The sequence below is a fragment of the Carassius carassius genome, chromosome 16 (assembly GCF_963082965.1).
Source record: "Carassius carassius chromosome 16, fCarCar2.1, whole genome shotgun sequence".
Classification (NCBI taxonomy): Eukaryota; Metazoa; Chordata; class Actinopteri; order Cypriniformes; family Cyprinidae; genus Carassius; species Carassius carassius.
This window is the reverse complement of record NC_081770.1, coordinates 15,649,426-15,667,740: the sequence shown is the minus strand read 5'-3', so window position 1 is coordinate 15,667,740 and position 18,315 is coordinate 15,649,426. Positions and strand designations below refer to the sequence as shown.

Here is an 18,315-nt window from a genome sequence, read left to right as displayed (position 1 = left end):
ACACTACTGAATTATTATGCTGTGAGCCTGTTACTCATATTATTTTTGTGTTGCTGAAACTGACCTGCACTTGAAGCCCTGAACAGGTCAGTGATGTTGCTACATTTCACTGCTTCTTCTATCCGCTTTGTCTCTTTCATCGAGTCCGACCAGGCGGGAAGGAAGTCGACCGGAAGTTAAAGTCAGCCGCGTGCCGCCATCTTGTAGCAGAACTTCACTTGCGTTAGCATCCCATTGACTCCCATTCATTTTGGCGTCACTTTGACAGCGAATAACTTTACATCTGAGGCGTTTAAAGACTCCATTTGTCCATTATTTATTTCTAAAGATACACGACAATGTATAAAGGGCTCCATTACCTTCTATGTTATATTATGGCCCCGTAGAAACAGTCTTTGTAAAAATAGGCTAACGATTGCGTCATAACCACTCGACTCTCTGTCGCACAGTAGAGAAATTACCGTACAGACAGGAGGAGAAGCTCGCAGGCAATCGGGGAGATGTCAAGAGAGAAGCCCATAGATACAAGCCCTGGCGTTACATTTTAAAATACTATACAAAATAATTAATCAGAATACTTACTCCTGCTCACTCACGCCAAAGAACTCCCCGCTCAAGCTCGCCATCTCTGCAAGATTAACGATGGCAGTTTTCACGCACAGCTACTAGAAGATTTACATCTGTCAGACAGGTTGCTGACGTCATCAAGCTTAGTTTGAGTCTGTGCGTCAGAAACGGAAGTGCTAAAAATTGCTAAAAATGGGCTTCACTTGTCTCAATTGAGTTCCAATGGGGTCCCTGTGTCCATTTCTTTTACTGTCTATGAGTCCGGCGCATCCGTTTGACGGAGGACAGACAAAGAATAAAGTTCCTTGTTTCTTAAGATTTTCAAAATAACATTTAATCTCCATTTTCATGTTTTCTCTTTGCTTAGCTGCTCCGCTCTTCTGGATCTGATGTCATACACCACGATTGCAACAGTAGCCACGCCCACCACAGCAGAGATGACCAATCGAATCACAGCTTCGGTGAAACCACAACAGTTAACAGTGAACATATCTGAAGACAAAAAAAAAGGAGAACCTAATTGATGACAAAATCACTAACCGCATCAAAACAGAATGCCTCAACACTGATTTGTTTTGTTTTGTTCTATTAATAATTCAAAATATAATGACAGGAATGGACAGATGAGCTAGAAAACATGAGAGAATAAGGGTGAAATACATATTCTGAGATACATGTGTCAGTTAATATTCTTTGAACATATTATATAAGAGATTTCAGTATATTTATTGTGAAGGGCACATTTAATTCATCACTCACCATAGACCGTAACATTGAATGATTCTACTGAGAATCGACTCCTCACTTGATAAAGTCCAGAGTCTGTTGTTCTGATGTTCCTGATGGTCAGAGATCCAGTTTGATTGTCCATCTGTAGTCTGTCGCTGAATATCTCGTCATGATAATATCTAATATCACCCGTCTTCACATCATGTTCAATGATTCTAACATTGTGAGAATCTTCAGGTCTAAACCAACTCCAGTGAATATAATTCTTAAAATATATATCTAAAAACGTATTTTGTCTGCGTATATTAATGTGTAGAGTGACAGACTCTCCCTCCATCACTGACAGTATCTTCACTGCATCTAAATAAGAACCAAACATCAAAATAGCAAGATTTTAGGCAAAGTTCATCCAGAAATTACAATCCTTTCATTGTTAAGCTGTTCAGCTTCATGTCGTTTCAAACCTGTCTGCTAAGAAACACAAAACTAAACATTTGGAATATTCTTTTAACTGTTTTTGTCTATATGTTGAAATTCGGTTGCGTCCAAAACAACCCAAACTTCTTTCGATGTTCCACAGAAGAAAATAAGTCATTCAGGTTAGGAGGAAAGGAACAGTTAATGTAAATCATCTGACTGTAATGAACACGAAGGCAGAATCTTTTTTAACTTACCAACCAGATGCCAGAAACATAAAAAAATAAATGCAAAAAACATTTTTTTTTATCAACCGCATGAGATTAATGAGGAAGTCGAATGAAGGAACTCTTGTCTGGTCATCAGGTTTTTGCGGCGAAAGTTCTATTACGTCTTTCTAGATGGACTACATTTTACCTTCCAAGCTATTACAAACAGAAAAAAATACAAAGAATAAATCAGTGAATTTTTACTATGTGCACAAAACGATTGATGAGAGAGTGAGTAAACAATCGAGAAAAAGAAAGAAAGAAAAGAAACGCCTTCCATATTAGACTAATAAGAATCTTTAAAATTCAATGTTGTAACAATCTCTATTTGATAGTTGATTGTAGGCAATCTGTTATTTAAGAAGGAACCAGTAGATTAAACTGCTTGCTGTACTAGAGAACCAGAATCATATTTTTACATTCACTAAACACAAATTCTTTACATATAGTTAAATTTGCTAGCATTTGAGCAACAATTTTTTTTTTACAGTCGTTTGACTTTTGGATAAGGATCATTATAATTCAGATCAATTAAGGAATCATTAAGAGTGCTTTGTGAACCATTCGATTGATTCATTGAAAAGAACCGACTCAAAAGAACAATTCACTCACCAATTGAACACCACTATGACTTGCAACAAGTAAGTTTTACTCAGGGGCGGGTCTACGTGGTAGCCAGGGATGCCCCGAGGTGCCCGTCCTGCGATAGGCTTGTTTTTAGTAAATTTCTAACTGCATCTGGCAGTGGTGGATCGTGGCATGTGTAGCTGCCAAAGCCTGCTTTTTTTCCTCCTCTTTATACTTAATTGTAGTCTGTTTATAGAGCAATATATGACAAATATCGAGTGCGCATAATGTTCCATGATGATCCATGTCATGCGCGAGGATGTCTTTATACTGCATCTGATGTCATACACCACTATTGCAACAGTACCCAAGCCCACAACGGCAGAAATGACGAATCGAATCACAGCTTCGGTGAAACCACAACAATGAACGTAGTCAGGGGACAAAAAATAGAACCAGCACCAAAAGTATGATAAACATACAAACATACATTTCAACTGAAAGAAAAAAAAAACATTTGTTGTATGCTTGTGGTTATATTAATATCCCCAATGATGTACCTGCACATGTGTTACAGAGTTCACTGATGTCCAGATGTGTGGTCTGGTTTCTGATATGATTGTTGATCACACAGCTGTAGGTGTTGTTCTCCTGATATTCTACCTCCAGAGGTAGAGATATACTGTTGTTGAGATCAGACACACTGATGCTGGACAATAAACTGTTTCCTTTGTACCAGGAGAGAGTCACAGCGCTCACATTCAACACTGAACACAGCAGTGAACAATTAGACACTGATGATGATCCTGATGATGAAGAACATGTAGAGTATCTGCTGATGACAGGGATGGGAAGACGAGCTAGAAAACAAGAGAGAGTAAGTGGAAATAAATTACTATATAAAATAGAAATACTGAGGGAAAAATAAATTAATTTAAAGGCCTATCAACAGTATCTGTGGCCAGCTGATATCCTTTAAACATGTGAAATATTTAAGAGATGAATCATTAATTGCCAGAGTATATCAAATTCATCTACTCACCGTAGACTGTAACATTGAATGATTCTCTTTTAAATCGACTCGTCACTTGATAAAGTCCAGAGTCTGTTGTTCTGATGTTCCTGATGGTCAGAGATCCAGTTTGATTGTCCATCTGTAGTCTGTCTCTGAATATCTCGTCATGATAATATCTAATATAAGATGTCTCCTCATCATACTGAATGACTGAAGCTATCCGATTAAGTTTAGGTCCAAACCTCCTGTCTATAAAAGTCTTATAAGGATAATATGATATCCTGATATCAGTGTGTAGAGTGACAGAATCTCCCTCTGTCACTGTCACGATCTTCAGTCCATCTGTATAAAACACACCAAGACAACAAGATGAAACAACAATGAAATAAACCTGAAGCCATAAAACACATTTAACTTACCAACAAGATGCCACAAACAGAAGAATATGAATGTGTGAAACATTTTTCCACAGTAGGAGATAAAAACACCGATCTGAAAAGCCACAACAGAAAGTGTCATTAATGTACAAAAAAAAAAATCTTCTGATGCTTTCAGTATCTTAAAACTGTAAATACTGAGTCTAATGGCTGAACTTTTTGGACCGTGAGATCATCTCCTCCAGTCTTCGTGTGGCTATAAATGGCTTGATGTCATTTCCTGTGACAAGTCACATGTTAGTGTCTATGACAGGGTTTGACATTTTACATTTTTCTGGATAACCGCTGAGTCAATATCCCCACCCCTTTTTCAAATGCATGATGTACAGTATGTATACAGTACATAAACAGTTTTAAGTGTTCAGATAGAAAACCTATATTTGATTATCAATTATTATTGAAAATTTCTTTATTTTAAAGTCCTTTACTGTTTCTAAACACATTATTAATGTATTGCAGAAAACAAGTCGAGTACTTTGCATCACTGGATTTTGCTGTTTGTCATTTAACATTTCTATCATAAAAAAGATAACTAATATTAAAGGGATGGTTCACCCAAAAAATGTAAATTTTGTCATTAATTACTCATCCTCGTGTCGTTCCATACCCAAAAGACCTTAGTTCATCGTGGAGAATGAAATAACTTATTTTTGATGAAATCCGAGAGCTCCCTGACCCTCTATAGACAGCAAGGGTACCACAATCAATGCACAGAAAGAATGAAAGAATTTTTTGTCATAATTTGCTCACCCTGCTGATCCAGACCTGTTCGACTTTCTGTTGTCTCTGGAAACAAAAAGATATTATGAAGTCATATAGTGAAAGTCACTACAAAAATGTCTTTTGAGTTTCCACAGAAGAAAGACAAACAGGTTTGGGAATGGGAAGATGGAATCTGGAAAATATGAAATAATAAAGTAAAATAAACTATGCTAAATTAGTCACAAATTCTGTAAGTGCAAGGAAAATAAGTTCACAGTAGAAAAAAAGCAGTCCTTTACTCAAAAACGACACTCACACACAAATTGTGCTCATGCAATTAAAGGAACTCTCTTAATTTGACACATTTATCTCTGATGATTATCTGTTTTGCTGTCAGTATTTTTATTTGGCTTCTCACTTTCTGAATTTGAGAAGTCAGGACTTAAAATAGCTCTCAACGTCTCAGAAATGCTGCAAAATCTCTTTATGATAATCTCTTTATTGGGCGAAGCCGACCGGCTTCGCCCAAGTCCAGGGACCGGAAGCACTGACGATGTTGCTCGGGCAACCGGCTGCCCAAACCACTCACTTACCACTCGTCTCCTGATTCTCTCTCCCGCTGCAGACTTCGCTAAACCACTCCCCCCCTGCCACATATGTGGTCTCTTCACATTGCTCTCCTGCCTTCGTCTTTTCCCACAGAGGAATCCAAAGTGGCTTTTATCATCACACTGCTGTCTGGGTGAGCGGTTCAAGGTCATGACCAATTCTCAGGTATGGTGGAGAAGACAGCTGATCGTCGCTTCGATCCAGAATCCATGCAGATAGGCAGAGCTCACCCTTCTCGAGAGTAGAAGGAGAGATGCAGAAACCAGGGGCTGTGTCTAAACTGCGGGTCACATTGCAGCGACAATAAGTACCAGAAGAAGTGCTTCTTATTCTTACCCAAAGAAAACAATATCGAAGGAATAGTTAAAACTGAACACAATCTTGTTACTCAAGCTGTCTATGAACATTCATAGATCGAAAATGCATCCAGATCCCCTACCCTCTTGATGGAGGTCAGTGTAAGCTGGAGCAGAGTTTTCAAAGAAAGAAACTTTAGCTTTATTGACTGAAAGGTCTCAAATTGACCTTGCAGTAGTGTTTTAAGGACTGGAGACAGGTCCCAAGAGGGTATGTAGGGGTATGTAGGGGAGCCAGGGAGCTACCCGCTGGGGCAGGGTGTGATGAACCGCCTCAGTCTACTTCTGTGCAGCCGAGAGCCGCTGGGCCAAGCTCTTGACTATGTTGTCGAAGAGGCCGGTCTGGGAACACATGGACATTAAAGCCCATCTTTCGAGTTGAAGATCCCTGTGAATGAACGTGTAGATAAATAGTGTGGGAACTCGATTTGCCTGAAGAAATTAATCATAAATGTGCATGAAAAAAGTTTTTTAAAAGAAATTGTGAGTAAAATTACTTCCGCTGTTAAAAACGTTCTGATCGGAAGTGACGCAACGGCTGTTAAATCTCATCTCTCTTCGTAATGGAGTCAGACAGTGAAAAGGTTGCAGTAGGGTTTAATGTCAACTCTTACGATGGGCCATTGCCGTATAATTATGAGCCGCCTAGGCAAGAGAGGGGTCAGGCAGAGTTAAGGGGAAGGATAAATGGACAGAGGAGAGAGATAGAGTTGTGGTGTGAGGAGAATCGGTGGAATGACCACAGGCTATAGCTAATTGTGGCTAACGCTGTCTCCATGTTTATCACATTGCAGTATCTTTAATAAATCATATTTAGCAATATTGCTGTCGACTGTTGTTTCAAGCATCTATGTAGATTGTCACCATCTATGCCAGCAACATGTGAATTTAGATCCCAGATTTTAAATCAATGCTGTATGCTATAGCTTACATCTGTGACGGTTAGCTAGTCTGGACAGGGATGGAAATGCTGTGCATTTCTGCACAACATAGTTTATCGTGATTTTATTATTTTTTTTTTTTTAATTGCTAGCTGATTTTTAATCAGTAACTGTTTTCAGACCTAGGTGTCTGCATGTTCTGCTGCTGCAGATGTCAAGCGTGTGGGCCGTGTGGGCCGTATATTTGAACAACATAACCGGCCAGCTTGAATTCCGAACAGCCGGCTGTTATACTACTCCCCTCTTAGTATTTCTGACGGACATTACGTAAATGAGCTCGCATGTACTGCGGAGTACGTGTATGAAAGCAGTTAGTGTTCCAGTTAGGACGGGAATATGCTGTTCATGTAAATACAGTCATTGTTACAAAAACCTACTATAATAACGATAACGACAAACTCTCTTTTCTGTTACCACCTCTCAGACTGCGTAAACAAGGGGTGCTCAACACTGCTCCTGGCGATCGACTGTCTGGCAAAGTTCAGCTCCAATCCTAATCAAACACACCTGCAGAAACTAATTAAGGTCTTCAGGCTCACTTAAAAATTAAAGGCAGGTGTGTTTGATTAGGATTGGAGCTGAACTTTGCAGGACAGTCGATCGCCAGGAGCAGGGTTGTGCAACCATTACCTAAACCCACACTGAGAACCAGGGTCGCTCGGAACGTGAGGTCAGGTTCTGGATCATGACACCCTTGTGCAGATCCTTCAGTGCCTTTGCCCCCCAGCTGTACCACTGTCAAATGTGTGGTGAGGGAGAAGAACCCAACAGATTGGATTCTGTCAGTAGTTGCAGTCCATGAGCTGGTGAGCTCCTCATGCACCTCCAGGAAGAAAGGCACGGAGGCATTCTGAGAAACCAATCACCCCGGGTCCGGATCCGATTCAGGCCCCACCACCACCCCGGAGGGCAGCAACACTGCATAATCTTCCTCTCCAGAGAGCTCTGCCTCCGATGCAGTGATCGACATCTGGTCGTCGGTAGGAGCACTCAAGAATACCATTGGTACGCTCTTTGAATAGGGCCCAGCGCGTTCCTTTGGTAACTAAACAGGTAGGGAAGCACTAGAGAAGAAATGTTCCCCCGAGGGTTGGTTCCCCAAGGGGTTTGCCACCACTGTAAACCTCAAACAACCTGATCTACTGCTGGAAATAGCCCTCACCTGGCAGCCGCTAGGAAGAACACTAGATCGCAGCAGAGGCAATGGAGCTCTGCCACCCAGGAGGAAAACCCAGCTCCGAGATGGTCACCTTCCTGCAATGGGAACATGACTCACCCGCTAACACCACCTTAGTGTGTTTAATGCCCAGACACGTGACCCAGCGATCGTGTCTATCACCCGGCATCAGGTAATGACTGCATCCAGAAACGTACGGGTAATGGCATCTTTAAAAAGATGATCCGTCATCTTTACAACAATGTTGTCTCTCGGGCCCCAATTGAAAAGCTAATTTGCATTGTATCTGCTGCCTTTTTATGCTCACACTGTGATCAACGGCAGCTGGATGCAATAATTGCATCCCAATGTGCATTGGCTCATTTTGTTTACACTCAAAGTAGATTGGTCTACTTTGCTACTAGGTCTACTAGCTGCTCGCATTTCAGCCTGTCTGAGTGACATTTCTAGCTGGATGAATGACCATCACCTTCAGCTTAACCTTACGAAGACAAAATGTATCTGTATACAGCGAAATGCCTCTCCGTGTGGACAGGGCATAAGCGAGATCCGAATTCGTTGGTTACCGACGTGACTTTCAGAGTGACCGATTGAAAAGGAACTTTTTAGATTAAAATATTTTCTTAATGAGAGCACATAGACTTTTCAGTGCTTCAGATCTTAACAGTGAGGAAAAAGTGACATAATTTCCTGTATCTTAAATATTGTGGGAGATAATTCTACCAATTTAAAGACAAAGTATGGTATGGTAACAGAGTTGACACAAGTTTTTAAAAATTTTTTTTTTTTTTAATTTATTTTTTTTATATTGTTGTAGAATTATAAGGAGCTGCCATGGAATAGCCAGAGGTAGGCAAATTCGGTCCTGGAGTGCCGATGTCCTGCAGAGTTTAGTTCCAACAGAACTGAAGTGGTAATCAAGAGAAATGTTCTTACTTATTTAATGAAATATTTTACAGCTGAATTATATCAATATTCAAATTTCATCAAGATTGTATTCATTTCCTGTCCAGTGACTGTTAAATTCTCTATTTCCAGGATTTTCATGACCATCATTCAGGATCTTAGCTCTTCTGGATTTTAAGTCATACACCACTATGGCAATAATAGCCAAGCCCACCACAGCAGAGCTGACCAATCGAATCACAACTTCAGTGAAGCCGCAACAGTGAACAGAGTCTGAAAAAAAAGAGGTTTTAATAAGAAGCTGCAACAAATTATGACAAACTCACCAACAACATGATGTTGACGTACTGTACCTGCACATGTGTGGCAGAGTTCACTGATGTCCAGATGTGTGGTCTGGTTTGTGATGGGATTGTTGATCACACAGCTGTAGGTGTTGTTCTCCTGATAATCCACCTCCAGAGGTAGAGACAGACTGATGCTGAGATCAGACACACTGATGCTGGACAATAAACTGTTTCCTTTGTACCAGGAGAGAGTCACAGCGCTCACATTCACAACTGAACACAACAGTGAACAATTCTGACCTAATGATCCTGATGATGAACAGTTTGAAGAGTCCCTAGTAATGTCAGGAATGGGCAGACGAGCTGGAAAATATATATAAAAAATAAGTCAAAAGTATAAATGTTATTACAAGAGGGTGAATATTATTATTGTCTTTTATTTTCAGCTTTTTAAGGCCTTTTATCACGAGCTTTCAAAAGAAAAAAAATGTATAAATATGCATTCAGTTGAAACACTTACCATAGACCATAACATTGAAGTAGAAAGGTTTGTATTTTATCAGTTGATAAAGTCCAGAGTCTGTTGTTCTGATGTTCCTGATGGTCAGAGATCCAGTTTGATTGTCGATCTGTAATCTGTTTCTGAATATCTCTGCATTAAAATAATTAATAACAGGTGCCCCCTTATTAAACTGAATGACTATAAATGTTTGTTTGTTTTTTTCAGGTCCAAACCTCCACTGTATGTAATTTAAAGTTTGTCTGGGTATATCAGTAACATCAGTGTGAAGAGTAACAGCATCTCCCTCCATCACGGACATCTTCATTCTGTCTGTTACTGAACCAAGCAAACCAAAATACCCAGATTTAAAAAACGGTTCACGCACAAATGAATGTTTTGTCACTATTTGCTCACCCTGTTGATCCAGACCTGTTCGACTTTATTCAATATGTGGAACCCAAAAGATCCAGTGCACTGCATTCACACAAAAATGTCTTTTGAGTTTCCACAGAAGAAAGACAAACAGGTTTGGAGCAATTTAAAGTTGACAAAATTTTTGTTAATCTGACTTTATGTAACCTGATGAGATAAAAACATGTTTAACTCACCAATCAGATGCCATAAACAGAAGAAAATAAGTATGCAGATCATTTTTTCAACCGTATGAGATAATGGAGCAAGTCTAAAATGAAACTGTTCTGTCTTTCAGTCCAAAGAACTACTCAAGTTGTCTTCGTGTGGTTACATGTCTGTCTGTTCCTCAATAGTCACGTGTTACATTAATCTTGATGATGATGAACCATTTGAAAAGTCTGATAATGACAGGAATGGGAAGATGGAAGCTGCAAAATATGACATATTAAAGTAAAATAAACTATGCTAAATTAGTCTTTCACTCAAAAACGACACACAGAAAAATTGCGCTCATGCAATTAAAGGAACTCTCTTACTTTGACACATTTATCTCTGCTGATTATCTCTGTTGCTATAGTAACTATTTGGACTACAAAAGATAAGGTCATGCTGTCATTATCTTACTGATGCAGATTCTTTACATATAGTTAAATGTGTTAGTATTTGAGTTAATTTGTTAGTATCTCCAGGAAACCCTTCAACAATCTACTGTTCAAACAAACAACCTTCAGTTCCTGATGATCATTTCAAACTGACTCCATTCAGCCCCTTGATAAACAACAAGCAGATAAGACAAAGAATCACCCTTTATTTTAAGCTCCAATTCTCACCATTACAGTACACATATAGAGCTCATGCCATAAGGAAGTGGCTTTGACACATTTATTTTGCTGACTATGTGTTGCCGTAGTCAGTGTTTTTGTCAGGCTTGTTTTTTTCTTTACTTTCTGCATCATGGAACCAAATCGCTTTCTCAAATTTCCTTCATTCAGTATTTTTTCATGCTTTTATTTTATATTGAATTATTGTTATAGGCCTATGGGTTCTAATCAGCCATTTTTTGGTCCGCCTGACAGTAATTCTCAGAAGAAATCATGTAGTATTTAGAATTTAGATTTTAGATTTTGTGTTCAATGAATGTAGTCATTTAAATGTAGTCATTCGGTCCACATTAGATTAATTCGAACAGTTGCTGTAATAATGTGTTGTGTAAACTCTTCAGAGAAAAAGAAAACATTTAGTGTGTAATAAATACTGCATTCTTGTATATTTAATATTGGCAGCATCTTCATTTGCCTTATTGTTTCATTTAGTAAACGCAAAATAAGATTTTGCTCATCTAGGAATGTTCTTTCATGAACGATCAAATAGAAGCACTTGATAAGGGAATTAATCAGATCTCACTTCAGAAATTGTTAAATATTGATGCAACTATAGACATGTTTCACACTGTTAGACTTTTTATTGTATTTTTGCGGTAACTTATGGGAGCATTATTGCCGGTAAGTTACTGTAGCTACCCCTTTACAGTAGATTATCACAAGTTCATTTTACAGTATAATGCCCTTACTGCAATTTTATTTTATAGTATGATGGCCTAACCACAATTAAATTTTACAGTAAAGTACCCTTACCGTAACTTAATTTTACAGTACTATATCCTTACTGTAACTTTTTACGGTTGCACTTTATTTTACAGTACGTGTACTAACATGTACTTATAGTATACTTACAGTGTATTTATCTAAGAAAGTTCTGGTAATACAAGGTAACTACATGGGGTAGGGTTAGGTTTAGGGGTAGGTTCAGGGTTAGTACCTAGTTATTACATAGTTATTGTAATTACTATAATAAGTACATAGTATGTACATGAGGAACAGGACTGTAAAATAAAGTGCTACCCTTTTTACAGTATAATAATACTACAGTAATTTTACTGTAATTTATTTTTATAAAATCTTTGAATATTTTACATGAATGCCATTGAATTTAATAAATTCCAAATAAGTGAGCTGAGTCCATCTATAACAGTGTATTTTGTATTCACTGTCAATATTAAATACATCCATTACTTATTTATTGTGCTTTATTAAAAAAAATATAGAACTGAATTCATAACAACAAATCAAAGCACAGATCATGACAATATTGCAACAAAAAGAAATATGTCAACAAGTATCCTAGCTGGTCTTGGCTGCATGGCCTCCATAACCACTGACAGCTGATCTGAAACAAAACAGAGGGGAAGTGTGTGAGAAATGGTCATGAGTTTATCTCATCTAAAATTGTTCATGGACAAACAAGGTAACAACTTGCACAACAGAAGTTATTCCTAGTATAGTACTGTTTAAACAGTATTGCTTTTTTTGCACATCCTTGTCAGGGAACTCCATTATTTGCCTGAATGCACAATCACATTAAAGAGGTACACTGAGTAACTTTAACGTTTTTTTAACTTAAACCTTTTTTTGGCAGTATATTTTTAGTTGTGACAGCTCTTGATCCAAGGAATATCAGTGTGTACCAGCAACTGTAAGATATGTATTGTTTGTAAATATTAGAGCTTTTGAGTCAATCTAGAAGTACTCTTGAAGAATACAGGATTATAACCAATATGAATACTAAATCAAGGTACATAAATGGCCGTCATCAAATTCTGAGAAATATTTTAATCCAATTAAATCGTATGGAAACTGGAATCAGAATAAGAGAATAAGAACAGATGTGAATCAAACGATACTGAATCAAGATCAGAACTAAATTAAGAGCTTGTGAATCAAATGGAATCTCTATCAATCCCTAACCTAACATATGAGTGATCATATATCATATATAAAACAAAAACGTACATACTATTTAAGTATCTCAAAGACACAGAGTAAATTAACAGGATTTAAAGAATTATTATGGGTTTTTTTCTTTAGCTTTTTAGTTTTTATCCTTTAACATCAATGCTCCACACTCCATCCTAGTATATGGCGGTATATGCACCTAAAGCTGGTTGGCAAACCGCCATAAAACATTACATGCCTAAACATCAGATGACGCAGGTGAGTCTCGAGTCGACAGACAGAAGTAAATAATTTAAAAATTAAATAATTATTTTAAAACGTCACAGAATAAGAAACTGTTAACTCGGTGGATTTATATGTACATGTCTACTACATAGAGCTCGACATAAATAAAACTATCAGATATGACTTTTATTCTATAATTAAACTTAATTTTATGATTAAAGTATTGAAAGTGTATTAACAAGATATCCTGTGGTCCTTTCATGCATTTTAACAGCTGAAGATGGCTTTGGTGCCCTATGATGAGAATCAACTTCCTGCGCTTTCAAAACTTCAGCAGACTTCAGCTGAATTTAATCTGGCCAATCACAAGATCAGACCGATTTGGCGTCGCTGCTGTGAGTGATGCTGTAAGTTCAGCTTAGTTCAGACTGGTTAAAGAAAGATTGCAGGTTCGAATCCCATGGGATTTGTTCACATGTGCAGACCTTTTCCTGTCATAATAAATGAATAGTCAATCCCCGTTTATTTTCCAGGTGGTAGTGCTCTGCATGTTGCTGGAGATGGGAAAGGTGGATCTGAGAGGAAAGGGAGTTATTGAGCTTGGAGCCGGCACAGGTTTGGTGGGAATTGTAGCTGCTCTGCCTGAATATTTCTCTCTCTCTTTTTTTGTGTCAGAATTATTTTATTCACTAGTACTCCTTTCTCTCAGGAGCCAGTGTGACAATTACAGACTGAGCACCTGCACTGAAATTTCTGACTGCCAATGTGTGTGAAAACTTTCCTCTGGACCACAGGTATCCGAACTCCCCTGGGGTGAGGATCTACATCTGTATCCCACAGGCAGCTTTAATTTGATCCTGGGATGTTTACCTGGAGGAGACGTTTCCCACTCTGCTGCAGGCTCTTGAACACCTGAGCTCGGAGAACACAGTGGTGTTGTTGTCCTGCTGGATTCGTTGCGAGCGAGACGAGTCCTTCCTGATGGAGCTTCGCCGGAGGTTCTCTGTGCAAGAAGTCTATGACTCCCAAAGGGACATTTACAGAGCCGTGAAGAACACGATCAACACTGAACTGTAAGAGTTGGTGTGGAGGAAACTTTGGGTGGAGGTTCTTGTTTTTAACTCAAAGCATTTGAAGCTTTATAAAAAAGTATTGAAGATGACAATGGCAATATTTAAAAGAACCATAATGTTTATGTTTTGTTTGGCTTCACTCCTTGGGCAGCAGGTGGCGCTGTTATACAGGAGTGGAGTAATAATCTGGCCTTGTGCTAAAAACACACACCTGGTTTGCCTTCAGCATCTCTTTTTATTTCATTTTCACTTGATTGATTTTTAAAAGCAAGTACTTGGATTGCAAACGAGATGCATAATGATAATTATTACTACTATTAGTAGTTTTATAAACAATTGTTGATTTCTATAAGCAAGCCAAAATATATTTATTATAATTAATATAATTAATACATTATTACTTTATTATTACTATAATAAATTGCTATATGTAAATATGTGTTTCTGTGGCTCAGTGGTAGAGCGTTGCATTACAGGGCAAAAGGTTGCGGGTTTAATTCCCAGGGAAGACACATAATGGTAAAAAAAAAAGAAAAGAAAAGAAATGAAAAAGCATAAATGCACTGTAAGTTGCTTTTTAAAAGTCTGCTAAATGCATAAATGTAAATATATATATATATATTATTGTGTGTGTATAGTTGTTAAAAGATGTTAGACTTAAAAATGTTTGTGAACATGTGAACTCTCCACAGTAATTTGTTTTGATGTATTAGGATTTAGAAGGCCAAATCTGGATTTATGTTATCTAAACTTTTAAGCATTAAACCCCAGATACTTATCAAAATGACCCTTATCTTGGATAAACATGTCTCCAGTTTTATAACAGATAGCCCACATCCTGTCAAACCAATCAAAAACTCCAGCAAAGACTCTTCCAGTTCGAACTAATCAATAATTAGAGACGTTTTTAATTTGAGGATAGCGTGTATTTGCAGGTGTCTTTTATGTTTCCTACATATTGCTGCACACCTGGAGACTCATGCTGTGATTCATATAATGATGTGTTTTTCTTGCTAAGTCATTACTGGACCAAACACGAAGCAGCTTGACATCGTCCCTGATGTTACTAGAATGTCGTTAAAGCACATCACCTGTTAAAAGCGACACAAAAGAAGGATGTTTTAATGCGCTCCAGCCCATGCTGCATTAAGCCATATCGAATTTAAGTGAGTGTGTGTGTATTTGTTTGCAGAGGAAGTCCGCTGTGTGGCAGATGTGACAGCTCCACCTGAGCGCCGTCAATAAAGAAGACACTATGATATTTGTTGAGCTTTTAACAGGCTTTTAAACCCTTGTTGTCTGCTGTTAAATGATTTCTGAAGATCCGCCGATATGGCAGAGAACATCCTTTGAAGTTTCTTTCAGCCGTAAATTTGAAATATTTTGTAAAGCGTCATAATTCGCTTTAGTTCAAAACACTGCCGCAGTTTAATTGTGTAAACGAATTTTCAGATCTACTCCCAAAGACAGTTGTGAACACTGAACAGGCTAAAAACAGCACACACACAGCCTTTTATTGTTTTCTGTGACATCACATCTTTTCAGCCCCTTTACTGCAGGAGCCGTTCTCTAACGACAGTGACATCAGAACACTTTGCCCTAACTGGTCAAAACCGAAAGTCATCCTGGTATTGTGACTCACTTTTTGCTAAATGATCACTGTGATTACAGTAAACGCCTGTCTTGAACACATGGATGTGACCTTTCACTCCTGATAAAAATCTTTCGTGAAACATCTACTCTGTTGCATTTTACAGCCCTTGACAGTGGAAAATGCATTTTATTATATTGAGTCCTTACGAAATATAGTCGGTTACAGTCGGTTTGATTTCAACCCTTGATAAAATATAATATATTATATATAGGCGTCAGATTCTGTTCCATGTGTTGTGTTTATAGGCTAATAATACAATAGGCTAATAATAAATAGCTAATATAAAAAAAGTATTTATTTTTAAAATTCTTTTATTTTTAATTATTAACTCTTTAGTAATTTGACAATAAAATTTTGCAGGTTTTCCAACCCAATGGCATGATATAGTTTAACTCTTTAATAAGGAGATGATTTAGTAATTTGATTGATGATAGAGCGGGTTTCTAACCCAATGTCATGGTAAAACATCACTATTTTGTACTAGTTATCAACTTGCAAACATCAAGCTCCAACCCTAAGCCTTTATGTCACGAATTCATATGAATTAACCACTAATTCGCCAAAACGTAAAATAGTTACAAATTGCAAAAAAGAATGTGTCAGGTTTGCGACTTTGTTAATGGTGATATTAAGAACATAACTGAAAAATCAAGTTGATGTGAATCGTTTTGGTTGAAGAATTGGTTCAAAGGGAACATCAGTGAATCATTCATTGCTACTATGTTGTAGTGCATAAAACATTTTAACAAAATGGCCTAACATTGGCATAAAAATGGTCTTTAAGTAGGTTTCTTGAAACAGTTTATGCCTTGAGTGCACTTTAAATCTAAAATTGACATAACGCATGGTTTAAAATCTCAAAGGTGCTCTTTAGATACTAAAAACTGCCAGGAAAGTCTTTTCACTGAATTTCTCTGCAGCTCCCTCAAGCTAGTTGTCCAACAGTTGTTCTTTCCTCTGTGGCTTTAAATGAAGTGGCAACACCATAAACAGTCATTGACACTCAAAAACCACAACTACACAGTTCACAGACTGCAATCCAAGGTTATGAAATCGCATTGAACACCACACCCAGATACCAAAATAAATAAAACACTCTGGCACACTCTTTCAAAGAACACTGGAACGATTGAAGAATGGAAAATCAATGCAATACAAAATGCTTTATGCCAAAAAGAGGAGTTCACCCTATTCCTGAATCATAATGTTTGGGAACAAATGTCTAATATGGGATGAAATCCATTCGGACTTAATCAAATTGTTTATACAAAGTTTTCCCAAAATGGCCTACATGAAGTTTAGAATAGCTTGATTAATTAAGTTATGTTAAAATGATTTTTGATGTAGTACTTGTGTCAACTTATATTCAGGGAATTTGTTTTAATAACAGAGCGTGTGGACGCCTTGTGCTAAGGTCAAACACACGCTTCATCTCCTTTAAAACAACTCAAGGAAGTGCGCCTATGTCACCTCACATTATTTATTATTTGCTTTATCAATGTCCATCGTAAATTTTATGGTCTTAGGAGCAATATGCGGCCTGCTGTAAAGATGTCAGAAAACAGGCCTTTACAGTGTGTGAGGGAATGCTGGCTTTCCATGAGCTTACGTATTATTCATTTGGAGAAAATTTTACTATTTTAAAATGTGGCCTATTTTTAAAAGGTTTGATTCATGAATTAATAGATTGATATACTAACAGTTTTGTTTCTTCATTAGTTGGTGTTGGGAAGTCTGATTCATTTAGCAAATTATTAGTCCGAATAGTTTGTTTTAATGAATTGAATCGAATCTAATGAGAAGTCCCATGCATTTTACGTTTCATTTTTGTTATAAAATAGCTTTTGTAGAGCATACAAAATTGGCGGCTACCAATTGGCCCAGCTGGATTTTGTTTCATGGTAGGGTTGCCACCCGTCCCTTAAAATACAGAATTGTCCTGTATTTAAAGGTAAAATGATATGTCCCGTATTGATTTGCAGTTTGTCCTGTATTTTAAGGAAATTATAATGAAATCAATTTCAAATGAGGTATTAGAGAAGCTCATTTGCGCCTGATTGCATTTTGGCGTCTTTGTTTTCATAGCGCGGTGTCTCTAGAATGCGCAATATTAAAGGGTTAGTTCATCCAAAGATGAAAATTAGGCTGCGTTCTACTCACCCCAAAGGCATCCTAGGTGTATATGACTTTTTTCTTTAAGATGAATCCAGTCAGAGTTATATAAAAAAAATTCTTTGATCTTTCAAGCTGTTTCATTGAAGTTGTTGCATTGTTCAGTCCAAAAGAAGTTTAATAAAAAGCCTCTTTCCATAAAAAAAAGTGTCTCACACGGCTCCGGTGGTGAACGAAGGCCTCCTGTGGCAACTCGATGCGTTTTTGTAGGAAAAATAACCATATTTAAAACATAATAATCACTTGAATCTAGCTTGAACTCACAGATGTAAATGAAGCAGTTCTGGGGGAATGACAAATGAGGTCAGCTCTGCACATGTGCTTCTCAGAAATGAAGCACGTGGAAGCGCAGCGGAGAGATCCAAACAAAACAATGGTCACTAATTAGAAGCGCAAAACCAGGATTTGTAAAGAAGAATATCGGTTTTCGATATAAAAGTATAAAATACTCAAATAAAACTTTGCTTCTTTTAATCCTGTAAACAAATATTGGTTTTCTCACCA

The 18,315-nt window shown here is 37.6% G+C and overlaps 2 protein-coding genes, 1 long non-coding RNA gene and 1 pseudogene across 3 annotated transcripts; 1 reads left to right on the top strand and 3 right to left on the bottom strand.

Annotated features, from left to right (window-relative positions):
• Positions 1–864: 864 nt before the first annotated feature.
• Positions 865–2,045, bottom strand: LOC132159691 (uncharacterized). Its single transcript, XR_009437896.1, has 3 exons — positions 1,971–2,045; positions 1,327–1,656; positions 865–1,059 (listed from the first exon to the last, which is right to left on the bottom strand). It is a non-coding gene; the product is annotated as an uncharacterized LOC132159691 (long non-coding RNA).
• A 930-nt stretch (positions 2,046–2,975) lies between these two features.
• On the bottom strand, positions 2,976–4,173 carry LOC132159690 (transmembrane and immunoglobulin domain-containing protein 1-like). The gene is made up of 3 exons (XM_059569265.1): positions 3,984–4,173; positions 3,592–3,906; positions 2,976–3,409 (listed from the first exon to the last, which is right to left on the bottom strand). The coding sequence occupies exons 1-3, from the start codon at positions 4,081–4,083 to the stop codon at positions 3,084–3,086; spliced, it is 741 nt and encodes a 246-aa protein (XP_059425248.1). The 5' UTR covers positions 4,084–4,173; the 3' UTR covers positions 2,976–3,083.
• A 4,433-nt stretch (positions 4,174–8,606) lies between these two features.
• Positions 8,607–10,143, bottom strand: LOC132159689 (SLAM family member 9-like). Its single transcript, XM_059569264.1, has 3 exons — positions 9,500–10,143; positions 9,046–9,342; positions 8,607–8,965 (listed from the first exon to the last, which is right to left on the bottom strand). Exons 1-3 carry the CDS (start codon positions 9,804–9,806, stop codon positions 8,763–8,765), a joined length of 807 nt encoding a protein of 268 aa, XP_059425247.1. The 5' UTR covers positions 9,807–10,143; the 3' UTR covers positions 8,607–8,762.
• A 3,049-nt stretch (positions 10,144–13,192) lies between these two features.
• LOC132160192 (protein N-lysine methyltransferase METTL21A-like) lies at positions 13,193–13,989 on the top strand (annotated as a pseudogene).
• The last annotated feature ends 4,326 nt before the right edge of the window (positions 13,990–18,315 follow it).

What these genes read in the sequence shown, in the direction of transcription:
- LOC132159690 (XM_059569265.1), bottom strand. Translation starts at nt 4,083, where the DNA reads ATGACACTTTCTGTTGTGGCTTTTCAGATCGGTGTTTTTATCTCCTAC. An exon ending in CTGTTTGTGGCATCTTGTTG is followed by an intron (nt 3,907 to 3,983) that starts GTAAGTTAAATG and finishes TGTTTTATACAG; the next exon opens with ATGGACTGAAGATCGTGACA. An exon ending in ATTCAATGTTACAGTCTACG is followed by an intron (nt 3,410 to 3,591) that starts GTGAGTAGATGA and finishes CTTGTTTTCTAG; the next exon opens with CTCGTCTTCCCATCCCTGTC.
- LOC132159689 (XM_059569264.1), bottom strand. Translation starts at nt 9,806, where the DNA reads ATGAAGATGTCCGTGATGGAGGGAGATGCTGTTACTCTTCACACTGAT. An exon ending in CTTCAATGTTATGGTCTATG is followed by an intron (nt 9,343 to 9,499) that starts GTAAGTGTTTCA and finishes TATATTTTCCAG; the next exon opens with CTCGTCTGCCCATTCCTGAC. An exon ending in ACTCTGCCACACATGTGCAG is followed by an intron (nt 8,966 to 9,045) that starts GTACAGTACGTC and finishes CTTTTTTTTCAG; the next exon opens with ACTCTGTTCACTGTTGCGGC.